Raw genomic sequence first — 23,081 nt, 5'->3', positions numbered from 1 at the left:
CGGCCGTGTGCGAGGTTTACCATGTTGGAGAGCCATCAATGATCGACAGCGCATCGATAGAACTTAACTTGAGTCTTACGATATGAACGAGCATCATTAACACTTGGAAGTGCAATATCGAACGCGCAATTAAAAAAAAGGAAATTAGTTAGCAAACGCAAATTTATAACAAAGATCTGATCAGAATCGTTATAAGAAAGCAAACAAAAACTTAGAATTTACTCATGAGATGATTAATCTCGAAAAAAATCACACCAATTCTTTCTTACATCATTATAATCAAGAATATTTTTACCCGTCCGGCGCGCGTCCGGAATTACAATATAATTTGTCACGCACGAAAATAATTGTTTTTCGCGGAGGGTATGCGGCAAGTGCGGTGCAAAGAAAATGGTTGGAAAATATAAAATAATTTCATCATATTCATGATTTTCAGAATATTTGGAATAGCAAGTGATAATTTTTCTTGATTGTATTTCCTCTAGTTGTCTTTTTTAAAGCACTGAAATGAAAGTGTCCGGCAATAGGATACACTGCCATACCAGTAGTACAATTTTACGTCACCTGTACAACACATTTGGTTCAACAATCTACATTGATTCACCTTTATTGGGCCTACTCATACCAGCATGCCCCTTCATACTTTGTTCACACAAATTCACATTCAATTCTCACTCATGCTGTCTGTATCGTGCATTGCAGTACGACCACCACACGTAGTCAATGAATGAGCGCAATGCATAATGATATGAACACAATCATAACAATAACAAACGTCAGAATGAGCTCGACAAATCGGAAGGACAAGTCGGCCAGGGCCAATGTGAATCTAAAATATCGACATTTTCTTCAGTATTTCTCACAACTCTTAGCCATGAATGCATTTTTTCTGTAGATATCAACGTACTCCTGACTAAAAGTGACACTGTTGGCGATAAAAGGTTTAAAATAGGGAGAAAATGGTATATTCCTACCTGTCATTTTCCTCTTCCCCTTCGTTATCTTCGTCCAATGGAGAACAGTATTGTGCAGGTGGCATGTACGCTCGACGATAATAGTCTTTGTAATGCACCTTAAGTTTGTTTAATAAACCCTTCATGGCGTCAAATCGTTTCAAAAGATGTTATATGTAAATGAATTTTGCATCTAAAATACCTTTTAATAATATTTTATGTGATGATCAAATAACAAAATGCATAAAATATGGTAGAAAAACGCCAAAATCTTCAAATATAGTTTTGATATTTCCATCCATTACGCGAACGAGCTTCACTGGAGCACTTATTTTCTAATAAGCTAGGCGGTGAATGGCCCGACCTTCAGATGGGGGCTTCCCACAACCGGCTTGGAGCTGAACTCAAATCGAACTGCTCGCAGAGAGGGTTTTGCTCCCTGATTTTGATGACAGTTCGAGGGTAAATGGAGGGCATATCTGAATTCAATTTGTTCAAGCACGTGTTCAGGGATGAGGAGAGAATAAAAGAGTTTTGCTTGGTAACGCCCACCCCTCAAACAACCTTATTGAAAAATTGAAACTTGTATTCTTTGTTTAAAAACTTCTCGTCTGGATAATTATATTTTTTAGTCTCCATGGGACTCGGGAACTTGGGAGATGCTGGTCTATCCCCCCCCCCGGCAATTTAAATTGGGTTAAGTCTACTCACTTACTCTCTTTTCATAATGATATATGTTTTAAAATGAATTGAATGATTCCTGCTCTATATATTATATCAAAGGCAAATTTATATCCCATCGACAAAACTACATGTACTTCCAAATTCAGCAGTAATAAAATAATATAATGACCGACGCTTAAATATTGTTCTGGGCATTCATTAAGAATTGTGGGTGTCAATCATGATTCCCCTATACAACCCTCTGATACAAAGTTCAAAGTCAAAGTTAACAAATTTCGAATCCATTATAACCAGTCCAATGATGATTACTCTAATTTATAATTAACTGTTCACAGTTAGGGAATAGGATTTTGCAGTCTTGAAAGGGAGGATTATTTAATCCCTCGCTTAATTCATAATTGGATTACAAAACAAAAACCTTTAATACTTTCTTTGATTATAACTCCATTGTTACTCGGAGACTCCATACTGTATTTTATTCTATTTTTTTTGCACGCAGTAATGATTGAGAAATACATAAAAAATCCCAGCCAAGCCACCCCACCCCCGCCCTATCACGTGCATACACGGTACGTAGAAATTAATTCACCGAAAAAATAGTATTTAAAAAAAAAATGAATGAATAAACAGATTATCTTAGTGAGAAAATTGCCTCTTGTAGCGGCTATACTGCAGGTGTTATCGAAAGCTTGATGATGAAGAATGAAACAAAGTTTATTCTTCTGACTTTTTTGGTTGCTGATCTAAAGACGCTGTAAGATTTTGCAATATCCTCGGAACAAAACTGGATGTTGTCAATACACTCATAATTTAGAGGGAATGTGTATCCAATGATTCCAATCACTGTAGGGGCATAACAGTAAAAATATAGATTGTGGATTTATAAGCTTTTCTAACGACATAAATAGAAACACACCTTTCACATACATCAAAATAAACCCAGGCTTGATATAAGAACGACGAAGTCATGACGACAAAGAGAATCATTTCAGTTTCGTGGAAACTTCCGATGTAAACATATATTATGGAATGATAAAGTGAGAGAAAAGTGAATTGACACAATGAACTTTGAAGTGGCTTCTTCAATATAGACTCATTTAGACTGGCACAGTAAACTGAATGTCTTCGTGCGTATATAGGTAGTGATCCATGGGTGTGAATGGGGGGGGGGTCATGTCTCATTGTATTTTTTTCTGCCCCTCCCCATCACTAACTGTGGCGACAACTCTCACTCAAGAAATCGATACTACTGAAAATAGTGATTAACCAAGAAATATGATAATGCAATTGATTTTATAACTTTACAACCAATGAACATGATGAAGGGTAATCGAAGTAATGATGATATAGCTTCACTTGAAATATTCCTATTCCCAACAGGCTATAAGTATGTTGTGTAGGCCTATATCCTGACCAATTACTTTTTGCAACCAGATAGCCAAAGAAGACTCAGGTAGAATTTATTAATGGATATAGAGCACTTGATGTCAAAACATCAAAACACATTTTCGACACGTAACGATTGAATTGAATGAAATATGATTTTATAAACAGGAGTAGGTATTATTTTGAGTAAATACAAATAGGAAACAAGTTTGTTATCCATAAAAAAATTCGGGTAAAAAATAACAAAATAATCGAAAAGAAAAATATAGATAAACAAGGTATTTAATGACAAAAAGATGCAACCGCACTTAAAGTCGATGACCTGAGGCTTTAAATGAATTAACTGCACGGCATTTACACAATAAGCACAAACCTTCACATTCCATAATTATTCTTTATTAGAATATATCATAATATAATTCCTGTAGCTTGAAGAATGTTCACGATAAGCTTCAAAGATTCATGACTTCTGCCTGCCAGGCGTCATCATGGTCATGGACAATACAATGTCACGTTGGGAAATAACAAGATCAATGACGGATGGTTTTTTTTTAGGACAATGTTGGCAGGCATCCAATTACCAAATAGTTTCTTCACTATTAATTAAATAATAAATCCGAACTTTTGCCAAAATTTCGTGAAAATAAAGATGATAATATGCATACTCGTACATAGTGGACACCATAGGGTTACTCACTTACAAAATGAGACAAACAATAATTTGAAGGGGCACAACATGATGTGTGTGGAAAGTTTTTGACCTTTTGTAATGAATATTTAACTTCGTGATAGATTTGACATACATTGACATATAAGGCCTACATGTAGTTTTCACACTCTAAAACAAATCAGTCAAAAATGACTATTATACTAATAGGGTTAGCTGCATGGTTGAAACTGTTATTCTAGTCATATTTGACTATTTTCTATTCATATTTTCCTAGAACAGAGTTATTTCTGACTAGAATATATTATGTCAGAAATGTGAATATCAGTGATTGCCATAGTTGCTCCCAGCTGACTACTGGTATAGTCTATTTGACTGATTTGTTTTAAGAGTGCAGGAAAAAAACACACCATTTACCCTGAATCACTTTTCTTTGCCCCCCTTCAATTTTATTTGCTTGGTCGTGGAACATTGGGGGCATTATTTCTACCTACGCCCCCATTCTCATCTGTACGCCATTGCTCTGATGTATATGTATACCATTTTTGATGCATATTACTACTGAATATTTAGTCAGTCATCATCATGGATTATGTCATGGGGGTTCCGAAAGCTTGTTGTTTTTCAAGTGAGGGGAAACATGAAATTGAAAAAATATAGAAACAAACTTAGAGGAAGAAATGGAAAGGCCTGAGTTATACTGTATTGATATAATTTTCATCAAAATGAATACCACCCTATTGTCAAGAATTGTGTCAATAAAATCAATTTTAAAAGAAATTCTCTTGATTTCGAGATTAAAGATTTATGAAAACAAGCGACCTCAGGTTGACAGGTGAAGTGGAAAATATTATTGAGTAATGTACATATACAAAATTTTGAAATAATAAAGCAAAATAAAAAAAATAGAAAGCATAAGCACTTGTAAAGCCTCCTCAATAATTTGCATTAGTATCAATGATGCATCCTTAAGCCTGAGAGGGCGACATTGTGAAATAACCTAACTGAAAAATGAGTTTACTTTTTTTGATAGCGGCGAGAACAATCAATCAAAATAATAATCTGTATTATTTGTTAAGATACTTACTAGTCCTCCTCATGCTCCTCCTCCTCCCCCAAATCTCCTTCTCCTCCTTAGTTTTTCCCTCTTCTTCTTCTCCTTTTTCTTCTTTTTATTATTGTTATGTTGTTGTCGTCGTCGTCGTCGTCGTCATCATCATCATCATCATCATCATCATCATTATTATTATTATTATAATTATTATTATCATCATCATCATTATCATCATTCTTCTTTTCTACTTCTCTTTCCAATAGAGATGAAAGTAAGAAAATATACTTTACCTGGGATCGTAATCATGATTATCATGACTGTGACGTCGAAACCGTCTTTTCGACCTAAAGGCATTCATCTCGGGCCACTGTCTGAACGTTTTATCGTCAGTCAAATAGCAAATGATCAAGGGATACCTTACTCCTTAGACAAGGTAGCGATAAGTTCAATCCTGTATCAGTAGGCATATAAATTTGATTTACCAATTACCAATATTCACTTGAATAGATATATTCGGAAGCCTTTTTTCCAAGTCCAAGACAGTGCTATCCCAAGATCTGTTGGTTCAGAACTTCAGACTCCAGAGCTCAAAGTACCGATGTAAAGGGGGCTGTAAGTCACCTTTATTACCTTTGTTAATTTGCAGTCAGAACGGTGAGCACTGTAGTTTTTACGATCTGATCATAATCAATTTATTTGATTTCCAGAGCGAAGACCCATTCATAAACGTGATACTCAATATAACAAGGAGCTATAGTATCCACGACCAGATCTGTTTCCAAACTCCCAAATATTCAGTCACACTCTTTTATATACCACACTCCTCGTCCATTAATGCCACAATGATTATGCAACGGTAAATATTATCAACTCACTATACTTATCTGTGTATCAAAAATACAAGAACCCACATTAAACAGAACATGAGTGCTCAGTGAAAATACACAGTGCCCCCCAATGGCATTAAATAAATATTCACCTTCGAAGTGCACACTAAGCAGAAAGAGAACACACCTATACAAAAGTGTTTGAGCTTAAGGAAAATGTAAACATGAATCGAAATATTCAAATGGATCAAAGAGGGTAAAGAGAAAAGAAAGAAGAATATTTCGTGATCACGGGTGCGGCAATGTGTGATATTGAATAGCAAGAGATAACGCAAAGAGCTATTATGGATAACGTAATTGTCATCAAGCAACTTGACTGACATTTATGACTGAAGGTGTATTGTGTTATGAATTATTGAAATTTTATTCCCTTTTCATTCGCGCGGGAAAAAAATCTTTTTATTTATCTTGTCTGCACGTTTTCTCGCATGTGGTTGAGTCTGCATGCATGAGCAAACATGATCCAAACAGAAAAGTAAAACAGGAGCGTCCTAACACGTCCCTGTTTGAAGCAATGCTGATCCAGTTTAGGGCTCGATCATCATGCTGCAAGTATAACGATTTTCTCCTTTTCGAGTGACCTAGCTTGTCCTAAAAATAAAAAGTACAAAAAAAAACAGTCATGCTAGTTGTGGTTGGTCAAAGTTATCATCTTTGTTATTGGTCGCATTATGCTGACATTAATCCCCGGCATTAATCCCGACAGGCACATTGTTGACGGACTTCAGTTGTCCGACAAGTTTCAAGCTGTCCGGGGTGCAGAAAGTTTATTAAAACTATATCCTGATATCCTATTTATAGACTGCATGGGCTTCTTATTGATCCGTTCAAGCAGTGGCGTAACTACGGGGGGGGGGGCATGGGGGGGGCACGTGCCCCCCCCAATCGGCTGGCCAAAAAAAAAAACGGGGAAAGGGAGAAAAAGAGGGAAAAGGGAGGAGAAACGTAGTGGGGAAAGAAGAGATTATTGTTCATTATAATTTTATATTATATTATGTCGTATGTTATATTACATAAGAAGCATTTTTTTCATTACTTTATGAAATATTATTTGCTTCATTGTTCCTGGTGCTCGCATAGACTTTTTAACGAGATATATAATCCTGTTGTACTAAAACCTCCCGTTTTCAAATCAATATACACAAATATATTTCCTCGCAATTCGAGTTATTATTGCTTTATGTAGTGACATATTCTTCTTTTTCATGACTACTTAAAGTGATTGCCCTATTTTAAGGTCTTAATATAAAACATTTCCTGTCCGTGCTAACGTTCGCATTAGTGAATTGGTGAGATTTCTGCTCTTCATGAACTCCTTAAATCAGTCCTTAAAATGTCAATTTTTCTGATCTGAATATCAAAAATTTTCAGCTCGCGTTTCGCGCTCGCATCATTCGGCTAGTGAAATACGTAGGGTCTTAGTGAATTCCTACAAACAAGCCTTAGAATGCCCCTCTTCAGGTCGGAATAACCTAAATTTTCAGCTCGCGCTTCGCACTCGCAGTATTTGATTACAATGATGACTTCAAAAAGTACTTCATGTGTTTCGATGTAATTGTAACAAAATCGGCAAGCGCTTGGCACTGGTATTAGATGACTATGGTGAGATAGGTATACTCTTAATGGGTTCACAAAAAGCATAGTCCTTAAAATATCCATGTTTTGGGGTCAATAAATAAAAAAAAATCAGCTCGCGCTTCGCGCTCGCATCATTTGGTTAGTGAAATACATTCGGTATTAGGGAATACATACAAACAAGCCTTAGAATGCCCCTCTTCAGGTCTAAATTTTCATCCCGCGCTTCGCGCTTGCAGTATTTGATTAGTAAAATGCGTATGATGATCATGATTACAATGACTACAAAAGGTGTTTCATGACTGTGTTTAGATGTAATTCTGACAAAATGAGCAAAGGAGGGCACTAGCATTAGATGACTGTGGTGAGATATTTATACTCATAATGGATTTTGAAATAGTCCTTAAAATTTCTCTATTTAGTTTCAATTAAAAAAAAAATTAGCTCGCGCTTCGCGCTCGCATCGTTTGCTTAGCGACACATTTACATATGATTACAAAAAATTGCTTATAATGTCCCTTTTTAGCACTGAATATAAAAAATTTTCAGCTCTGAATATCAAAAATTTTCAGCTCTGAATATCAAAAATTTTCAGCTCTGAATATCAAAAATTTTCAGCTCGCGCTTCGCGCTCGCATTATTTAATTAGTGAAATACATATCCAGCATGTCCTTAAAATATCTCTATTAGGTCAGAATACCTGACAACTGAGCGCGCTTTGCGCGCTCCCTAAGTGACTCGAAATTTTTGCTGGTGCCCCCCCAATGCTGTGACCCACGGTACGCCACTGCGTTCAAGGAAGACCTAAATGTGTGCACTAACTTTGTAAGGGGCAATATTGAAACTTTGGTGTTCCATCCATGGTCGTATCTCTTTTGAGACATCATATTTCAAGAATATGATGTTTTTTCCTTTTCGAATTGAAAGTGAAATCCAGTCCCATACTTTATATAGGCCTATACTACGATAAATATATATAATAAATAGTTAATAATGTTAACATCGTAAGGAACGAAACATCTCTTGAAGTGCCAAAAACACAGGCACATTAATTTTTTGGGCGTGATTTCGTGCAAATTCACAAGAGTATATTAAAAATTCGAATGGGGGGGGGGGCAGCGTACGACTAATGCTCCCATCTACCCCAACCCCCGCATCGAATTAACCTCTCCTCCCTTTTCCCTATCCCCTCTCTCCATTTCTCTCTCTCACTCCTTCAACTTTTTCTTGAATAGTTTCAAACTTATCTTATATATGAACAATACTAACGATGAGTAGTTAGATTTTCATATTAGGCTGCTGTATCATCATACAAAATTTGCTGTTTTTTTTTTACATTTTTGTTTGAGAAGGTTTACTTTTCAGGACTCGAGAAGGTGAAAACCCACAAATTTGAGCACGCATTGTTTCTCTTCTCTTAAAAGCACTGTACAATCTTAGAACGCTAGATGGCTCTCGTTCAGAAGTTACTTACACACGGATGAACTTCATACAGAATATCATTATTATTAATTCTTCGTCAACAAAATACAAAAGTTGCAAAGTCAAATATTTTCAGAATTTTCAACCAAACTCAAAGAGAAAATAATATCACAGATAATCGGTGGAAGGGCGTTGAATAGTGAATTCTTTGACAATTACATGAAATAAAACGACTAACTACAACGACAATTTTTGATATAGTAAAAAAAAACATTATAAACATGCAAAATTAATTTATATAGAAATGCAACAGGAAAAACATCTCTAGCTGCATCAATATCCATTAGATACTTTTTAAAGTTAAATGAAAAAAAAACTATTTTACATTATACGCACCTCTCTCGCCCCCCCCCCCCCCCGATAATAGTACACAGTACATAATTAGAATGTGGAGTAAACAAATACTGAGCAAAGGCGCATTCACATTTTTCTCAGGTGCCACGAAACTGGGGCTGGGAACAAACGTAAAAATGACAATCTCATTGGATGCATTTTTTTGCATGTTTTGCACCCACCCTAAAAAAATCAACTCAACCCCTTTTCAAATCGATCCCATTGCCCCTGTCATTACTTTCAGTTGATTGCGGTTATTATTGTATTCTATTATATAGGACCTAGACCTATTCACGCTAACAATCGTAACGGCAAATACCCCCCCCCCCCGGCCCCCTCCCCTGCGTGCCCGCCCCCATCTTTGGTTACGCCACTGTTAAGGGTTTTTGACTGCGGCATATTTTGTAACAATGACTATAGACACGGAATAAAAGATTTGAAATGTACCGTTCAAAACAGGAAGCACAACAAAAATACAAACGAACTCCAAAATCATGGGAAAGATTTAAAAATGAAAAAGGTTTGATATGATAACATCGTGGGATTAGGGATGCTAATTGTAAACAAATTATTTTGTTCGAGCAGTGAACTTAACGCCTCGTTGGAATTTATTTATCCTAATTATTTTTTATCATTACTTCGTTCTCTTTTCGCTGATACTGATAGAGAAGGAATATTTGACTGTAAATTGTTCCCAAAATGGAAACCTCGTACACATCCTCTTGTGAACCGGGGAGAATGTACCCCCTGTAGTGGGTGTCCTAATGTAGGAAGGGGATAATATTAAAAAAGTGGTTGTAGATCTATTAAATGCTCATATTGAAACTTTTTATGCAGTATGAGTATGTAAAAGATATAAACAGATAAAGGTGTTACACTCTCGCTTGTTCCATACTCATCCATATTTGGTCTTATTGACAGTTTGTCTATATACCAGTTCGTCTAAAAGATATTTCACTTTTTGCCTAATTCCCACTTGTCATAATATTACCCTTTCATCCCACAAATTCCGAGTACGATTGTCGTACTTGGGTTAACTTTCAATTCGGCTGGACGGAATGGTAATTATACCAACTTACAATATTATCATCCCACATATAGTCCAACATAATGGGGATAAAGAAATGGGGTGGGGTCCTGACTCCTGGGGCGTCCCAATGATTATAAACTGGTCAACAACAACAATAACAAAGGAATGGGGAAGAACAAAAAGAGTATTTAAAAGAATTGACTTGGTCGTGTGATGACGTCACCAAAAAATCAGTTGCATTCTGAGCACTTTGGATGCAATGTGGAGCATGGGGGAAATGACCAAGCCCACTATGGTGGGAAATAGTAAATTTTTGCCGGGGAGCTGCATGGCCGCATTACTTTACCCCATTGAAATCGATGTAAATCAGTCTGAGTCCAAAATGGTCATAAAAAGCCTTTTTAACGTCTCGATGGTCCGTAATCTGAAGTCGTGTGTAATTTAAACCGAAGATTGTGGTTTGATTATGGATAGCCAATGTGTGTATCATCTATTTTTTTTTCTCACAAATCATTTTTTTTCTCTCACAAATCAAGTGTTTCGGAATGATTTCTTCACCATTCACGAGTTACAAAAGAGCATAGTAAACGCAAGAAACTTACAATGCAAGAAAATTTTGACATTTTTGGCTTTCCATAATTTTAGCACAGAGTTAGACCACTGTCAAAGTTAAACCTCACTTCAGAATACGGGCCTGAATAACGTCTGGTATAGGTGTCCCCACCGCAGCAAGTGCAAAATACACCCTGCACTCTCAGACATACAGAGAGATGGTCAAAATAAGGTTAACCAACATAATGTGCATCTAACGTGCATGATTGTAAGTTCATTATCATGATGATGAACCGATAAGGAAGTCATGGACAATGGAAGTGACGCAGGTGGCGCCTCCTTCAAAACAGTTATGTTTATTAGGATTATAACTAGACACATGCCTCAATGAATATTTGTATCATATTTCTTTAATTTATGAGAGAAGAAAATGAATATAATGTATTCAATATAATTGTATATTCGAATGACAAAAGCAATGAACAAAACAGCATACATTCGTAATTCTGAAGCTTCGTTATTCCGAAGGTTCGTAATTCCGAAGGTTCTTTCGTCCGAAAACGAAATAAGGTTCGTAGTTCCGAAGGTTCCTATGTCCGAAAACGAAATAAGGTTCGTAATTCCGAATGTTCGTTAGTCCGAAAACGTAATGATTAACGAACCTCATTTCGTTCTGGGATAACGAACCTTCGGAATTACGAAGTGTAACCGAACAAAACATTATTAGAACAAAATCTGATTAAAACGATCATTGTACAAAACAAGGCATCTCCATGTATTTTCACTCCCCGATCTTGTGGTTGGTTGGAATGACCTGGAGACGAGGCTATATCAGATCTTTTTCTTCTTCTTTAAATGATTAAATAAAAAGAAGAAAACATGGAAGGGGGCAGAGGGGAATTCAAAAAGCAGAAATGCACGGCAGGAGTACTGAAAACAGAAAGCTGTACAAAATTTTCTTGATAAAATTTACGACGCCTTCAGATCTTCATCCCTGCCCATATCAAAGCTCACCCCATTGTGGAATAAAAGTTCATGACTAGTATATAACATTTAGGAGTTCATGTACGTCAGGAAACGTTAAACAATGTTGCATTAACCGCGCTTTGATTATGTCGCATTATCTGAAAATGTGAATGGAATACATGACTGTGTAAACTTGAACTTCTACTCAAGGGTCATTGTAAGTTACGAGTTCGACGAGTCATCTAGCGAACATTCTTAAAGAGATTGTCACCTTGCGCGCTCGAAAGATGGTAATTTCATTTCGTCTGGTTTAGGTTCTATAATGATAAGAAAATATGGTTTCATAGTACTTAAGGTTAAAGATGAGAAACATCGTCACCATGATGATGATGTCATAACTAAAAATAGCATTTGATTGGAAAAGAAAGGATCTCTTGACTGTAAAACCGGATTTTATTTTTATTTTTACAACCCTGCTCCCTGTATGGTATCCAAAACTCAGCACCCTCAAAACGTTTTTACAATTAATATCGTGTGAGATTTCATAATTCTAAGCTATTTATCTATAGAGCCTATGGGTGACGAGAGTAGATGGCGAATTCCCTGACAGAACATCCCAACACCCTCTAGTTGCAGTTGAAAATGTTTTTTTTTAAGAGCATGCCGGAGACCATGCCAATATACAGGATTGTACAAATCAAACACTTACCTCCGTGTTCTTTTTGCTCTGGACATCGTTCTCCCGAATATCACAAATCCAACGACGGAAGAGAATTTGGTTCAGATGAAGATGAATGCGTTGATGGCAGCGATGTTGATGACGATGACGACATCCGATATCTTAAGAATGTCAAGTGGGAACTACATAAGGCAAGACATAATCAGCTGACTAAAACTGAATTCTTGTCCATCAAGAATTTCAATACCACTCAATAGTTCAATAAATACGAACTCAATGAAACAACAGATGATGCTGGTGGCTCGACATAAAGAACTTTCCGATTTTGATTTTGACATGTAGTGTTGTTTTATGTTATCGACGATTAGTATCACATCCCAGGATATTACTCACAAACTGGTTGCAAATATTTGAACTTGGTTCAGTGGGACCTTGGCACCTTGTTCCGTGAACTCAGGTAAAGTTCATCTGTGTTTCCCTCGTTAAATGGAATAAAGCACATGAAATGTTTCAGTACAATGGTGAATGAATTACGTAAATGATGAAAATGAACGGAACATTAAGTTCAGATAATTACGGTTCCTTCGGGTCATGTTCGGGTTCAATACAAAAGACCGTCACAAACCAGCAATAAATGTCTCTCTCCATTGAATAGATCGAAGTGATGAAAATTTAAGGGGTACGACTAAACATTAAGATGGTAAGGAGGTTAAGGCGTTTGATCCTTTGATTGGATAACACTGGTTATTCGAAATGAAAAAAAATTATGACACTATATTTCAACTGTGACCTATTTAATCGCGCTGCGATGATCATAATGCATTGATAAATTTTAAGTATAAATTGGTTTCTCTTCTGTGTGAAAAAAAAGAAAATTATGAATAACTTTGGTTTAGTACGGAGTGTCTGTTGAATATAAAGATAAATAGAATGGCGACAATGACGTTTGACTCCAACATTCCTGGAGTTTTATCTTCTTCTGGGTTTTAAACATCAACAAATGATCACTGTATGCTCTTTTACAGATTGATACAAAGTTCCATATAACTATCACCATGGCAAATAATAAAGCCCAGACGTCCACGCTGGAATATGAAATAATTTCGTTTCACGGTGAATTAATTGGGGTCAATAAGGACCTTACATAGGTCAATAATCAAACACAACTCCTCGATATCACCGCCGCTGCCGCCCTTTGTCACTTTTGAAAGAAAAATATGAACAAATTCAAGAATCCCCCTAAGAGATAGGTTCCATGGTGATGTAGGATTATGACAAGTTCACAATATTAACAGCGACAAATCGTTACAGAAATCAATCATAAAATCCCCATTTCTCCTTTTTTGTGAATTTACAAAATGCAGTCACCGCACACATCGACAGCAGTTCTCAAAGCGAGGGAGTATTAAACTATGAACGACCTGTATCTTATTTGTGAATGTGAAGCGAAGCAGATCGCAACTCTCTGGTTCTCGGCTTCTATTATGAGGGAGTCAAAAAGGAATAGTAAAATTGAATTCATCAATCGAATTACGGGTAAATATTTTCGGATTCGTAATGGTCCGACTGGGATTGGAATTTCGGTTTTGACGCGGTCACTTTTTAAAATGTTTAAAGGGAAAACCTTCCTCTACAGATCTATTTTTCAGGCAAGTCAAGTGTGCATCACGCTTTAAATCAATTGATGCGATATACCTCCTGTAATTCTAAAACAAACTTAGACCATCATAGCTCTATGCTTATACCAAAACTTAGGCTCAAATTAACAAAAGAATAAAAATAAAATAAACAAAATAAAATAAAATCATTATTCTGTACAGGATCTAAATTTCGGTGAAGTAAGGCCATAAACCAATAAGGGCTATATATTGATATTCATTTTGTGCGTGAAATGACATCTGATATATTTTCTTTAATTCTCTCTCATTTAAAGATTTTATTACCTTCGGGAAAAAGAGCCCCTAATTGGGGTAATTTGTACTTTCTGATCATTTTCTGGTACACATCTTATAGTCAGACAATCTTGATAATTGATATGAGAATTATAAATACAATGCGCTGACCACAGTATTGTTAGAGGAGCTGGGAATATGTGATAAAAAGTTGCACAAAACGTTCGTCAAACCCCCGAAAAAGCTGACAATATAAATGCTTTATAACGATAACTATATGCATACGTTTGTAATGCAGTTTTATACGGTGCCATAATCTATAACAGGAGACAATGAAAAAAAGAATCTGTCGTCAGAATTCAATATATTTAGTTAAGCAGCCAAATTTGGAAGAACATTTAAATCACTCTTTACTTCTAAAACATCAGTGATAACTGCATGTCTGTTTGCTCAGTATTGCCTTATTAAATTGTTAAATGATTTAGATATTCATTCAAAGTGGAGAAAGGTATTAATATCAAATTTTGGACCAACATCGTATTTCGACATTATATAAATGCCCTTCCTTTTTTAATATTGTATTCGATGGACTAATAAGGATTTATTCGTTAATATTCTATAAAAAATTAAATTTTAGAATCCTACAAACTCCATTAGCGTGACTGTGTAGATATACTTTTAATAGCAAAACTTCATTATGGCAAACAGAATGCATATTTTATAAACGAGAACTCTGTCTTTAAGTAAATATTGGTGGTGACGTTTCGCTGATTTTTGACTGTTGAAAGGGATAATAATAGCAGTTCAATACCAGTACCGGATTCATAAACGATTTATTGCGGTTTCCTGCCATATAAAATTGTAATTGTGCATGATTGAATTTTCTACCACTAAATACAAACATCAAAGGGTATAGAAAATTAAAGCAGGGTTAGATTACAAGTCCATTAACATGGAGAAAACGAAGGTCAATTGTAAGAGCAATTTGATCCAAAGTGAATGTTTCTGGCGCAAAAAATTGACGTTTTTGACTGATGCATTATCCCTGTAGTAGATTGGCAGAGATCAATTCTAAATCACAGCTCCACTTACAGGAATAATTGAAAAGAATTGAGTGTTTTCCACTCAAATATAAAATAAATGACACTTCACAGCATATGAGTCATAAAGTTTTCTGACTACCTGATTTTTTTTTTTTTTTGGGGGGGGGAGCTACTATATCTTGAACCTATGTCTATACATGAAATATATCGGCCGATATACTATAGTAACGTACGCAGGATTTTTGAAGGGGGGGGGGGTTCAAGCTGAATGAAAATGTAGACAACCAATAAAATGTCTTCACCCCAAATTTTACGTCGTTTTGTACCTAAAAAATTGACAAGCTTTTTTTTTTTTTTTTGGGGGGGGGGGTTGGTGGGTATCATACAAAATGAAGGTTTTTAAAGTTTGTTTTAATAGGAAAGTGAACGACGATGTGCCCAAAGACCATGAAGACAGAGTGATAGTGATATAGTAAATAAAACCGTTTCGTTTGTACCATAAAGAAGCTGTGGTTAATTAATGATTGAAAACGTATTGGACCACATCTACATGAAATGAGAAGCTGCCTTTTCTAGCACTTTGTTTGCCCTTTCAAGACAAATATGCATCTTATAACAACATGTCCATGTTTTTTTGTCCTTAAGGGTGGGGGGGGGGGGAAGAGGTGCGGGGCGGTATTATGGGCCCCCTGAGATTTGGCCATGGATCTCAAAAACTCTGTGCATATCTAAACCATAAGATAATAGTTCAAGAAACTTGTGTACACATTTACAACCATGAATTCATGCATAAAATAATTAGCATTACTGATTAATATGAAATAAAGTTGATAACTACGCAATGGTGCAACCTCGTCGATTACGACATTTTTCTACCATAATGCAAAGCAACGAAAATTTGCATTATGGTAGAAAAATGTCGTAATCGACGAGGTTGCACCATTGCGTAGTTATCAACTTTATTTCATATTAATCAGTAATGCTAATTATTTTATGCATGAATTCATGGTTGTAAATGTGTACACAAGTTTCTTGAACTATTATCTTATGGTTTAGATATGCACAGAGTTTTTGTTGGATTCTGATCATATATATGCACATCAGATGTTAATTGGTATGAAATTATTTTTTTCAAACGTATCTTATTGATTTAGAAATGTCATAGAATATATATCCACTTTTTGAGTGTTTGTTTTTAATGTTTTTTTTGGATGGATATTGCCAACGATTCTCATACGATCATAACGATTCTTACCCAATCATAATACAATTAGGCCTATTTTTTTTTGCTAGAATTTGGGCATGAAATGACGTTTTCAAAGACTTAGGGTGTGACATACACCCGAGACATGCATTCCATTCTCAAAGCAATTGCATTTTCTATCTCTGACGATGAAGTCCATGTAGCTCCCGTCTATCCGTAGGAACTAGACACCGCTGCAGCTTTCCGTCGCACTAGCACTTACATGTAGATAGTATAACTATTACAAAGGAAACATTCCATAAAAAATACTTTTGGGGCCTTTCTGGTTAAAGTGGAGATAGTGGCTGAGCGGGGATTCGAACCCACAACCTTTAAATGGGAGTCCAATGCTCTAACCACTGGACCACACCACCCGATTTTTTTAAACATTGTTTTAATGATTTAACTACAACTTTGTAAGGGATCCGTGTTTTAGTGTATTCGGAGATCAGAGGCGCCGTCATCAATTTGTAAATAGCTCCATCTGTTGTTCATATCTTGTTTACAAAGAACTGTAGAACTATTTTGGCTGTTAAACAATAAAGATTCTTTAGATTTTGTTGCCTTTACCATTACTACCGCCATGATTACCACCGACATCATCATCACCACCACCACCGTCATCATTATCATCATCTTCTACGAACATCATCATCAAAATCACCATCATCATCATCATCGTTACCACCACCATCATTATCATCATCATCATCATCACCACCACCATCATCATCGTCATCATCATCACCATCACCACCACCACCACCACCACCACCACCACCATCATCATCATCATCATCAGCATCATCACCACCACCACCACCACCACCACCACCATCATCATAACTACCACCACCACCATCATCATCATCATCATCATCATCATCATCACCACCACCACCATTATCATCATCACCACCACCATCATCATCACCATCATCATCACTACCACCTCCACCACTACTTCAACGATCACCACATCTATCCCTCCTCATTCTCATCACCTCATTAACATATTGTCATCATTATCATCTTATTACTTTCTCCCTTCCCTCTTTGTGTGTCCAACCAATTTTGCACCAAAATCAGAAACATGCAAGACAAAACTATCACATCCTGCCTGATGGTAAGAAAAACTGAAACAAAAACACAATGCGGTAGCCTCGTCAATTTTCATTTTATGATAGCACTTTTATTATGCCATGTATATATAATAATATTAATAATAATAATAATCTGATACAAGTATAGGGATATATTGCCTGTGTGCAGGGAATGGCCCATAAAATGACATACATGTATTTACAACAAAATACAACACATAAGTGTTTTGCGTCTACACAGTAATACAAAGTATGAAATGGTTGAGACATTGGTGTCGAAGCTTAAAGAACAGAGGATAGCTTTACCTAATTCATATACAATATATTTAACCAAGACGTGATTAAAATACAATCTTTACCAGTATCATCATTACTCTGCTTCATATGTATACTGAACTTGTAGCATGCTCAATTATATTTTCTAAATTAATGACTTCTCAACCTCTTCCTTCTCAACGAATCAAATTCTCTGAATATAAATCATCAAATACAATGGCAAAGAGAGAAATGAAACAAAATGAAAGATACATTGGCTACTGAAACAATCCAGGATTGATCCCCAGTTGAGAATATACTCCAACATGGAAAGACAAAAAGAAAACAAAATACTGATAAAAGATGAAGGAATTACAATTCTTAACTGTAAATGAAGGTTAAACTGAATTGATTTGATAAAAAAATCTCAGTTAAAGTATCTTTATCAATTCGAAGACTCTCCACAATATAAGATAAACAACTTTCAGTGAGTAATACATTCTGACCTTAACAACTAATCTACTTCGCTATGCTATTAATATGGCAACATGGAATTTGAGCATTATTAAAATTAAATAAATTACATAATTCGCCTTAAAATCATTTTTTAAAAGTTCCTCTCCCCCTCTCAAGTCCAAATCAATCTAGTAAACAATTGAAATAGTTATTAAAAAAAAATATTTCTTTCTCTGAAAAGAAAAGCAATCATTACAATACAGAGATCGCAGCGGCAGTATGTATACTGCTCATTAATGCAATGAATGGTGCTACACTGGTGCCCTTTAATAAATAAGTTTGTCAAAACAAAGTTTAGATGAAGATTGAACAGTTTTGTCACATAACATCTACTTAACCGAGGCCAGCTCTCTATAACTACAAGTCATACAATAATACATAAAAATATTTTAACAAACACAATACAGCAAACATTCAAGAGGTTTACTTTAAAAAGTGCAAAAATTTAATCTAAAATGTTACTAACAAGGTCACATTAAAAACAGGGAATAAAACTAAGTATATCAGAGTGCACCATAGTTAATGAATCTAAAATTGAAAATAATGTCTTAAATGGTATCATAAGCAAATGGCAAGATTAAATTAAAGAATGCCTACCTGACAGATGTTTGTTTGCTCAACAGAAAAAAGGAAATAGAGCCTTTGAAGCTTTCTAAGTGAGCAGTAAATATTTGCAACCATAGTTATTCTTATACTTAAAATGATTGCATATGCTCAAAAACGTTAAAGAAATGAAGTCCCCATCAATAACTGTTATAATGCCACCTGCTACAAACCCTGCTGCAGACAGCTTAACTCTGAAATAGTTTGAAGGAATTTGATATGCTTGCAAACGAATGCCACTCAAGATAAACAAATGTTACCAAAGAAATATTGGCAAATAAAGAGTCTGAGTGTGTGCATATGTGTAATACACCCATGACAACATACACTACTAGAGATAGTAACAATGTGAAATACCAGTGTGACACCCATGTGTTACAAACTGCATTCATATGTAACAAGATAACACCTAATGTGTACAATAGGGTGACTTCACAAGTGTGCCAACGTCACAAATAGAACATCTTTCTCAAAAAGTGCAATTATCCCGATGCTAGAACACTCAGTTTCCTCATTGAAGTGTACCAAAGCATGTTACATCAGTGTTACACTGTCGCATAAAAGTGCAATATTTAATAATAATAATATACCAGTGTCACCACCAACTGTGCACATAATATACTATGGTTCAGACAAGTATGACCAATGTGCATTGTACGTTACACCAGTGTAACATACTGTCATCCACTTGTGCAAAGTTTTAGTGTAAATTTAAAGTGTAAGATACCCAGGTCATATTAAGTGTAACACTGAACACTGCATGTTTACACCAGTGTAAACAGGGAGATTGCCTGCCTCAGTGTAACAAACCAGTGTAACAAGAGGTTATTTTCCCAAGTTTATCATGTTCAATGACAATTTTTCATTAAATTGATATAAAAATAGTACTTTGTTGTGACAGACGAGAACATAACAATACAAATAAACAGAATTGTCACACATTGTTACATATAACAAAAGAACTGTCACACATGGTAACAGACATATCAATGGCTATATACGGGTAACACTTTGACTTGCATACAGAAAACTGAGCACACTAAAATGTCTAACTGAGGTAGGGGTTTTAAAACAGAGAACAGAAAATAAAAACCTCTTTGCCTTTTCTTTATTATTAATCTAAAATTTTTTTCTTAAAATGTGCGTATTATGAATTATAATGTACCCATTGATGCTTTACATAAATCAAAATACCTGCATCAATTAATTTTCCAATTCTGATCAGTAAAATCACTTACTAAGATTAATCATCTGGGTAGCATTACTGTGGCAAGACTGGTAGACCAAACATTGTTCTCTTTTCTAAAGAGACTCCAAAAGGTATAAATTTGAAGAAAGTAACTAAGACATAAAATGCACATCATTTCAAGATGAAAAGAGTTAGGAAGCAAACTCATTTTATTATGCCAAAGAGAGCTATCCTAGAACAGCAATCAATCATCCGAAATTTGAATAAAACTGAAATATTTGATAAAAACAAATTCATATTATTTTCATATGGCCACTACCATTCAATGTAGCACCTTTAAAATATATGCCCAAATTGAATTTTTAAGTCTACCCCAAATGCCTGATCAATTAATTTATTAAGTCAAAATTTTGCAAGTGCATGGTGTTCTAATTATATAAAACAATTCATTTGTGTTTTTTTTTCTCAGAGGGCTTTGTCAAAAACTTAATTATGAATGAACTAACCCAGTCAAAATCTTCTAAGAATTCATATATTTTTGGCTATTTTACACAATCCAATCAATGAAACAACTATACACATGACAGTCCATGTGGATAAGGACAATGTTTGACTAAAATAACAGCAACATTGAAGGGCTAAAACACTGAAATTGGCTCTCCTGAACAATATTGTGCATACAAATAACCACAGACCCTTATCATACTAAAATATCAATATTTAGTAGCCTTTGCAGTACAATGGTATTCGACTGGCTGTTATAATATCAAATAGGTGAGCCTCTCACTTAATAATGAGTAATAATCCACTGCATTTCAAATTACAAGTTCAGTAGTATCAGTATACAGCTGCATGCGATGTTCAGAAGTTAGCAGTCACTGCACTTACACAAAACAAATTCATATTCCTGAGTCGTTAACTACGGTGAAGAAAATCTGATGGATAGTTGTCAAGTCTGCATTGTTCATACCAGTAATGGATACTGTGTATATCTGCCAATTGAATGAGGCTACGAGTTGTCTTGGCACAAAGAAACACACTTTGCTTCAGCAACGATCAGCTTAAACTACATGAACAGTTTGGATAATACTCAAATTCTTATCACATTCAAAACGCTACACTAAACTTGGCGCAAAGCCCTAAGTGCAACAATATCTTTTTTGAGTTGTACTAAAATTGTTAAATCATTTGATACCAAATACCTACTCCTGCCATGACTATGAGGACTTTTATAAAATAATACATAAAATGATTCAAATATTGACATGAAAACATACTTTGAGCAAAGGAGGTATTAAACAACTACATAAAACATCATATATGGGACTAGAAACATTCAAATGAAGTCATCATGTATGACATAAAATTGCACACTTGTAATCCATATGTGTTTTTCCAGTAAGTTTTATCAAATAAATATCCTAAAAATAATTGTAAACAATACACTGAGCACATCCACACAAGTAAACTTCCACCCCTAAAACTCAAGACGAGATACTCTGAGCTTAGACACAAACACAAAATCAGAAGACAATACGATAAAATGATACAAATCAAATCATCATCTTTTAAATCCACTCCATTATATATCTCTCTCATTCAATATCTCTCTTACAAATAGCACATATATTTACAGAGTAGAAGTGATTCTCATTATAAAACTTCAATTTGAAAGCATTAAATGCTCAATGAGCATCAATCCATTTCCCCCCTCTCACCTCCTCTAAGTTGTGCAAATATATGAATAACTATATTAAAGATTCACTGAAAATGAGTACAAGATTTTCAAATTTGTAATCAAATAGGTAATACTATCCAATTCTAATCACTCCTTCAAAATGTTCACATAACATTCAACAAAGTACATGATCATTAGCCTCCAACAAGGGATAGTAAAAATCAATAAAATTTACACATTTCTTGCCCCATGGTTAAATATCTTATCAAGAATATTCTTTGGTATTTCACAAAAATATCAGCATTGAAAAATTCACAAATATTGACACTGTATCCTCACATTAAATCAAATTATGAGATCTCTGCTTATGAATAGTGGCCATAATATATCCCTCTCATTCAGAAATATATGAATCTGATATGCTGAAAATATGGTGTTAAATGGAGGGATAAATATAGTACAATCTATGTTTCATTGAAGTATTTTGGGCAAAACATTGATTTTTATTTTTGCTTATTCCAAAATATAAAAATATGGTCTTAACAATAGAGTTATCATGATTTTAAAATAAGGATAAAAGGTTTTCTAAGAATGTTGTTTTCTAAGACAAGTTATATCAACATGCTAAGGCATTCATACACAAATTAACTGGGCATGAACTCAACTTCACAGAAATATTTCTTATACAAGGGTACAGATGCACAAACTCTTTGCTTGTAATGATCCAAACATCATAATGCTTACTGCTACAGCTGAATAAGATCACCAACACTGCTCATTTCAGAATGCAAGCGTTGTAAATGCAGAATGTGTCTTTGCCTTGATGATACTGTTGACAGTGTCATGTTGCTATTGAGGAGCCCCCTAGAACTGTATGACCAGCAGTCAATTCTTCTGTACCACAAAGAATAAATTAATCAAGAGCTCTGCTCAATCAGACCACAGTGACGCTGATGAGGAGTCAGCATCTTCTTAGGTTCGGGCACCAGATCTTCAAACTTTTGTTTCTGGTCCCGTTGCCGGAGGGGTATAGAGGTTGCGGATGTGGGCTACCGTCTGAGCCAGGAGGTGTCCGTATGCCTTGTTATACCACTCCAAGGTGCGTCCCTTGGTGTCCACCCTGCTGATGTGTGTCAGACGAGACTTGCCTGATCCGCAAGGTTCGATGAGGAAGCGTGATGCAAGCTCTGTACCCCTGACACTGCCTGCAAGGGAGGAGTCCGGATGTTCAATGGAGGTGGATACCAGGACACACGCTCCCTTCTGGAGGTTTGTCCTCCAAGACCTGTATGATCAAAAGAAAAATAACAG

At 35.5% G+C, this 23,081-nt stretch overlaps 2 protein-coding genes across 7 annotated transcripts in view; both read right to left on the bottom strand.

Moving 5' to 3' along the window:
- LOC121419827 (kelch-like protein 8) overlaps positions 1-1,388 on the bottom strand; it is a 60,895-nt gene extending 59,507 nt beyond the window's left edge. Inside the window, exon 1 of one of the 2 annotated variants that reach the window (XM_041614398.1) lies at positions 975-1,388. In XM_041614398.1, the coding sequence (XP_041470332.1) occupies positions 975-1,099 (125 nt within the window). In that variant the 5' untranslated portion in view covers positions 1,100-1,388. The other variant, XM_041614609.1, reaches the window with a different exon arrangement.
- A 16,214-nt stretch (positions 1,389-17,602) lies between these two features.
- The window catches only part of LOC121419421 (rho GTPase-activating protein 7-like), a 99,495-nt gene continuing 94,016 nt past the window's right edge, over positions 17,603-23,081 (bottom strand). For all 5 annotated transcript variants that reach the window (XM_041614031.1, XM_041614096.1, XM_041613922.1 and 2 more), the window contains one exon: positions 17,603-23,055. In XM_041614031.1, the coding sequence (XP_041469965.1) occupies positions 22,764-23,055 (292 nt within the window). In that variant the 3' untranslated portion in view covers positions 17,603-22,763. The remainder of the gene's footprint in view (positions 23,056-23,081) is intronic.

This window comes from Lytechinus variegatus, chromosome 1 (assembly GCF_018143015.1).
Source record: "Lytechinus variegatus isolate NC3 chromosome 1, Lvar_3.0, whole genome shotgun sequence".
Taxonomy (NCBI): domain Eukaryota; kingdom Metazoa; phylum Echinodermata; class Echinoidea; order Temnopleuroida; family Toxopneustidae; genus Lytechinus; species Lytechinus variegatus.
Note: the sequence above shows the minus strand (reverse complement) of the source record. Positions and strands in the feature narration are given on the sequence as shown.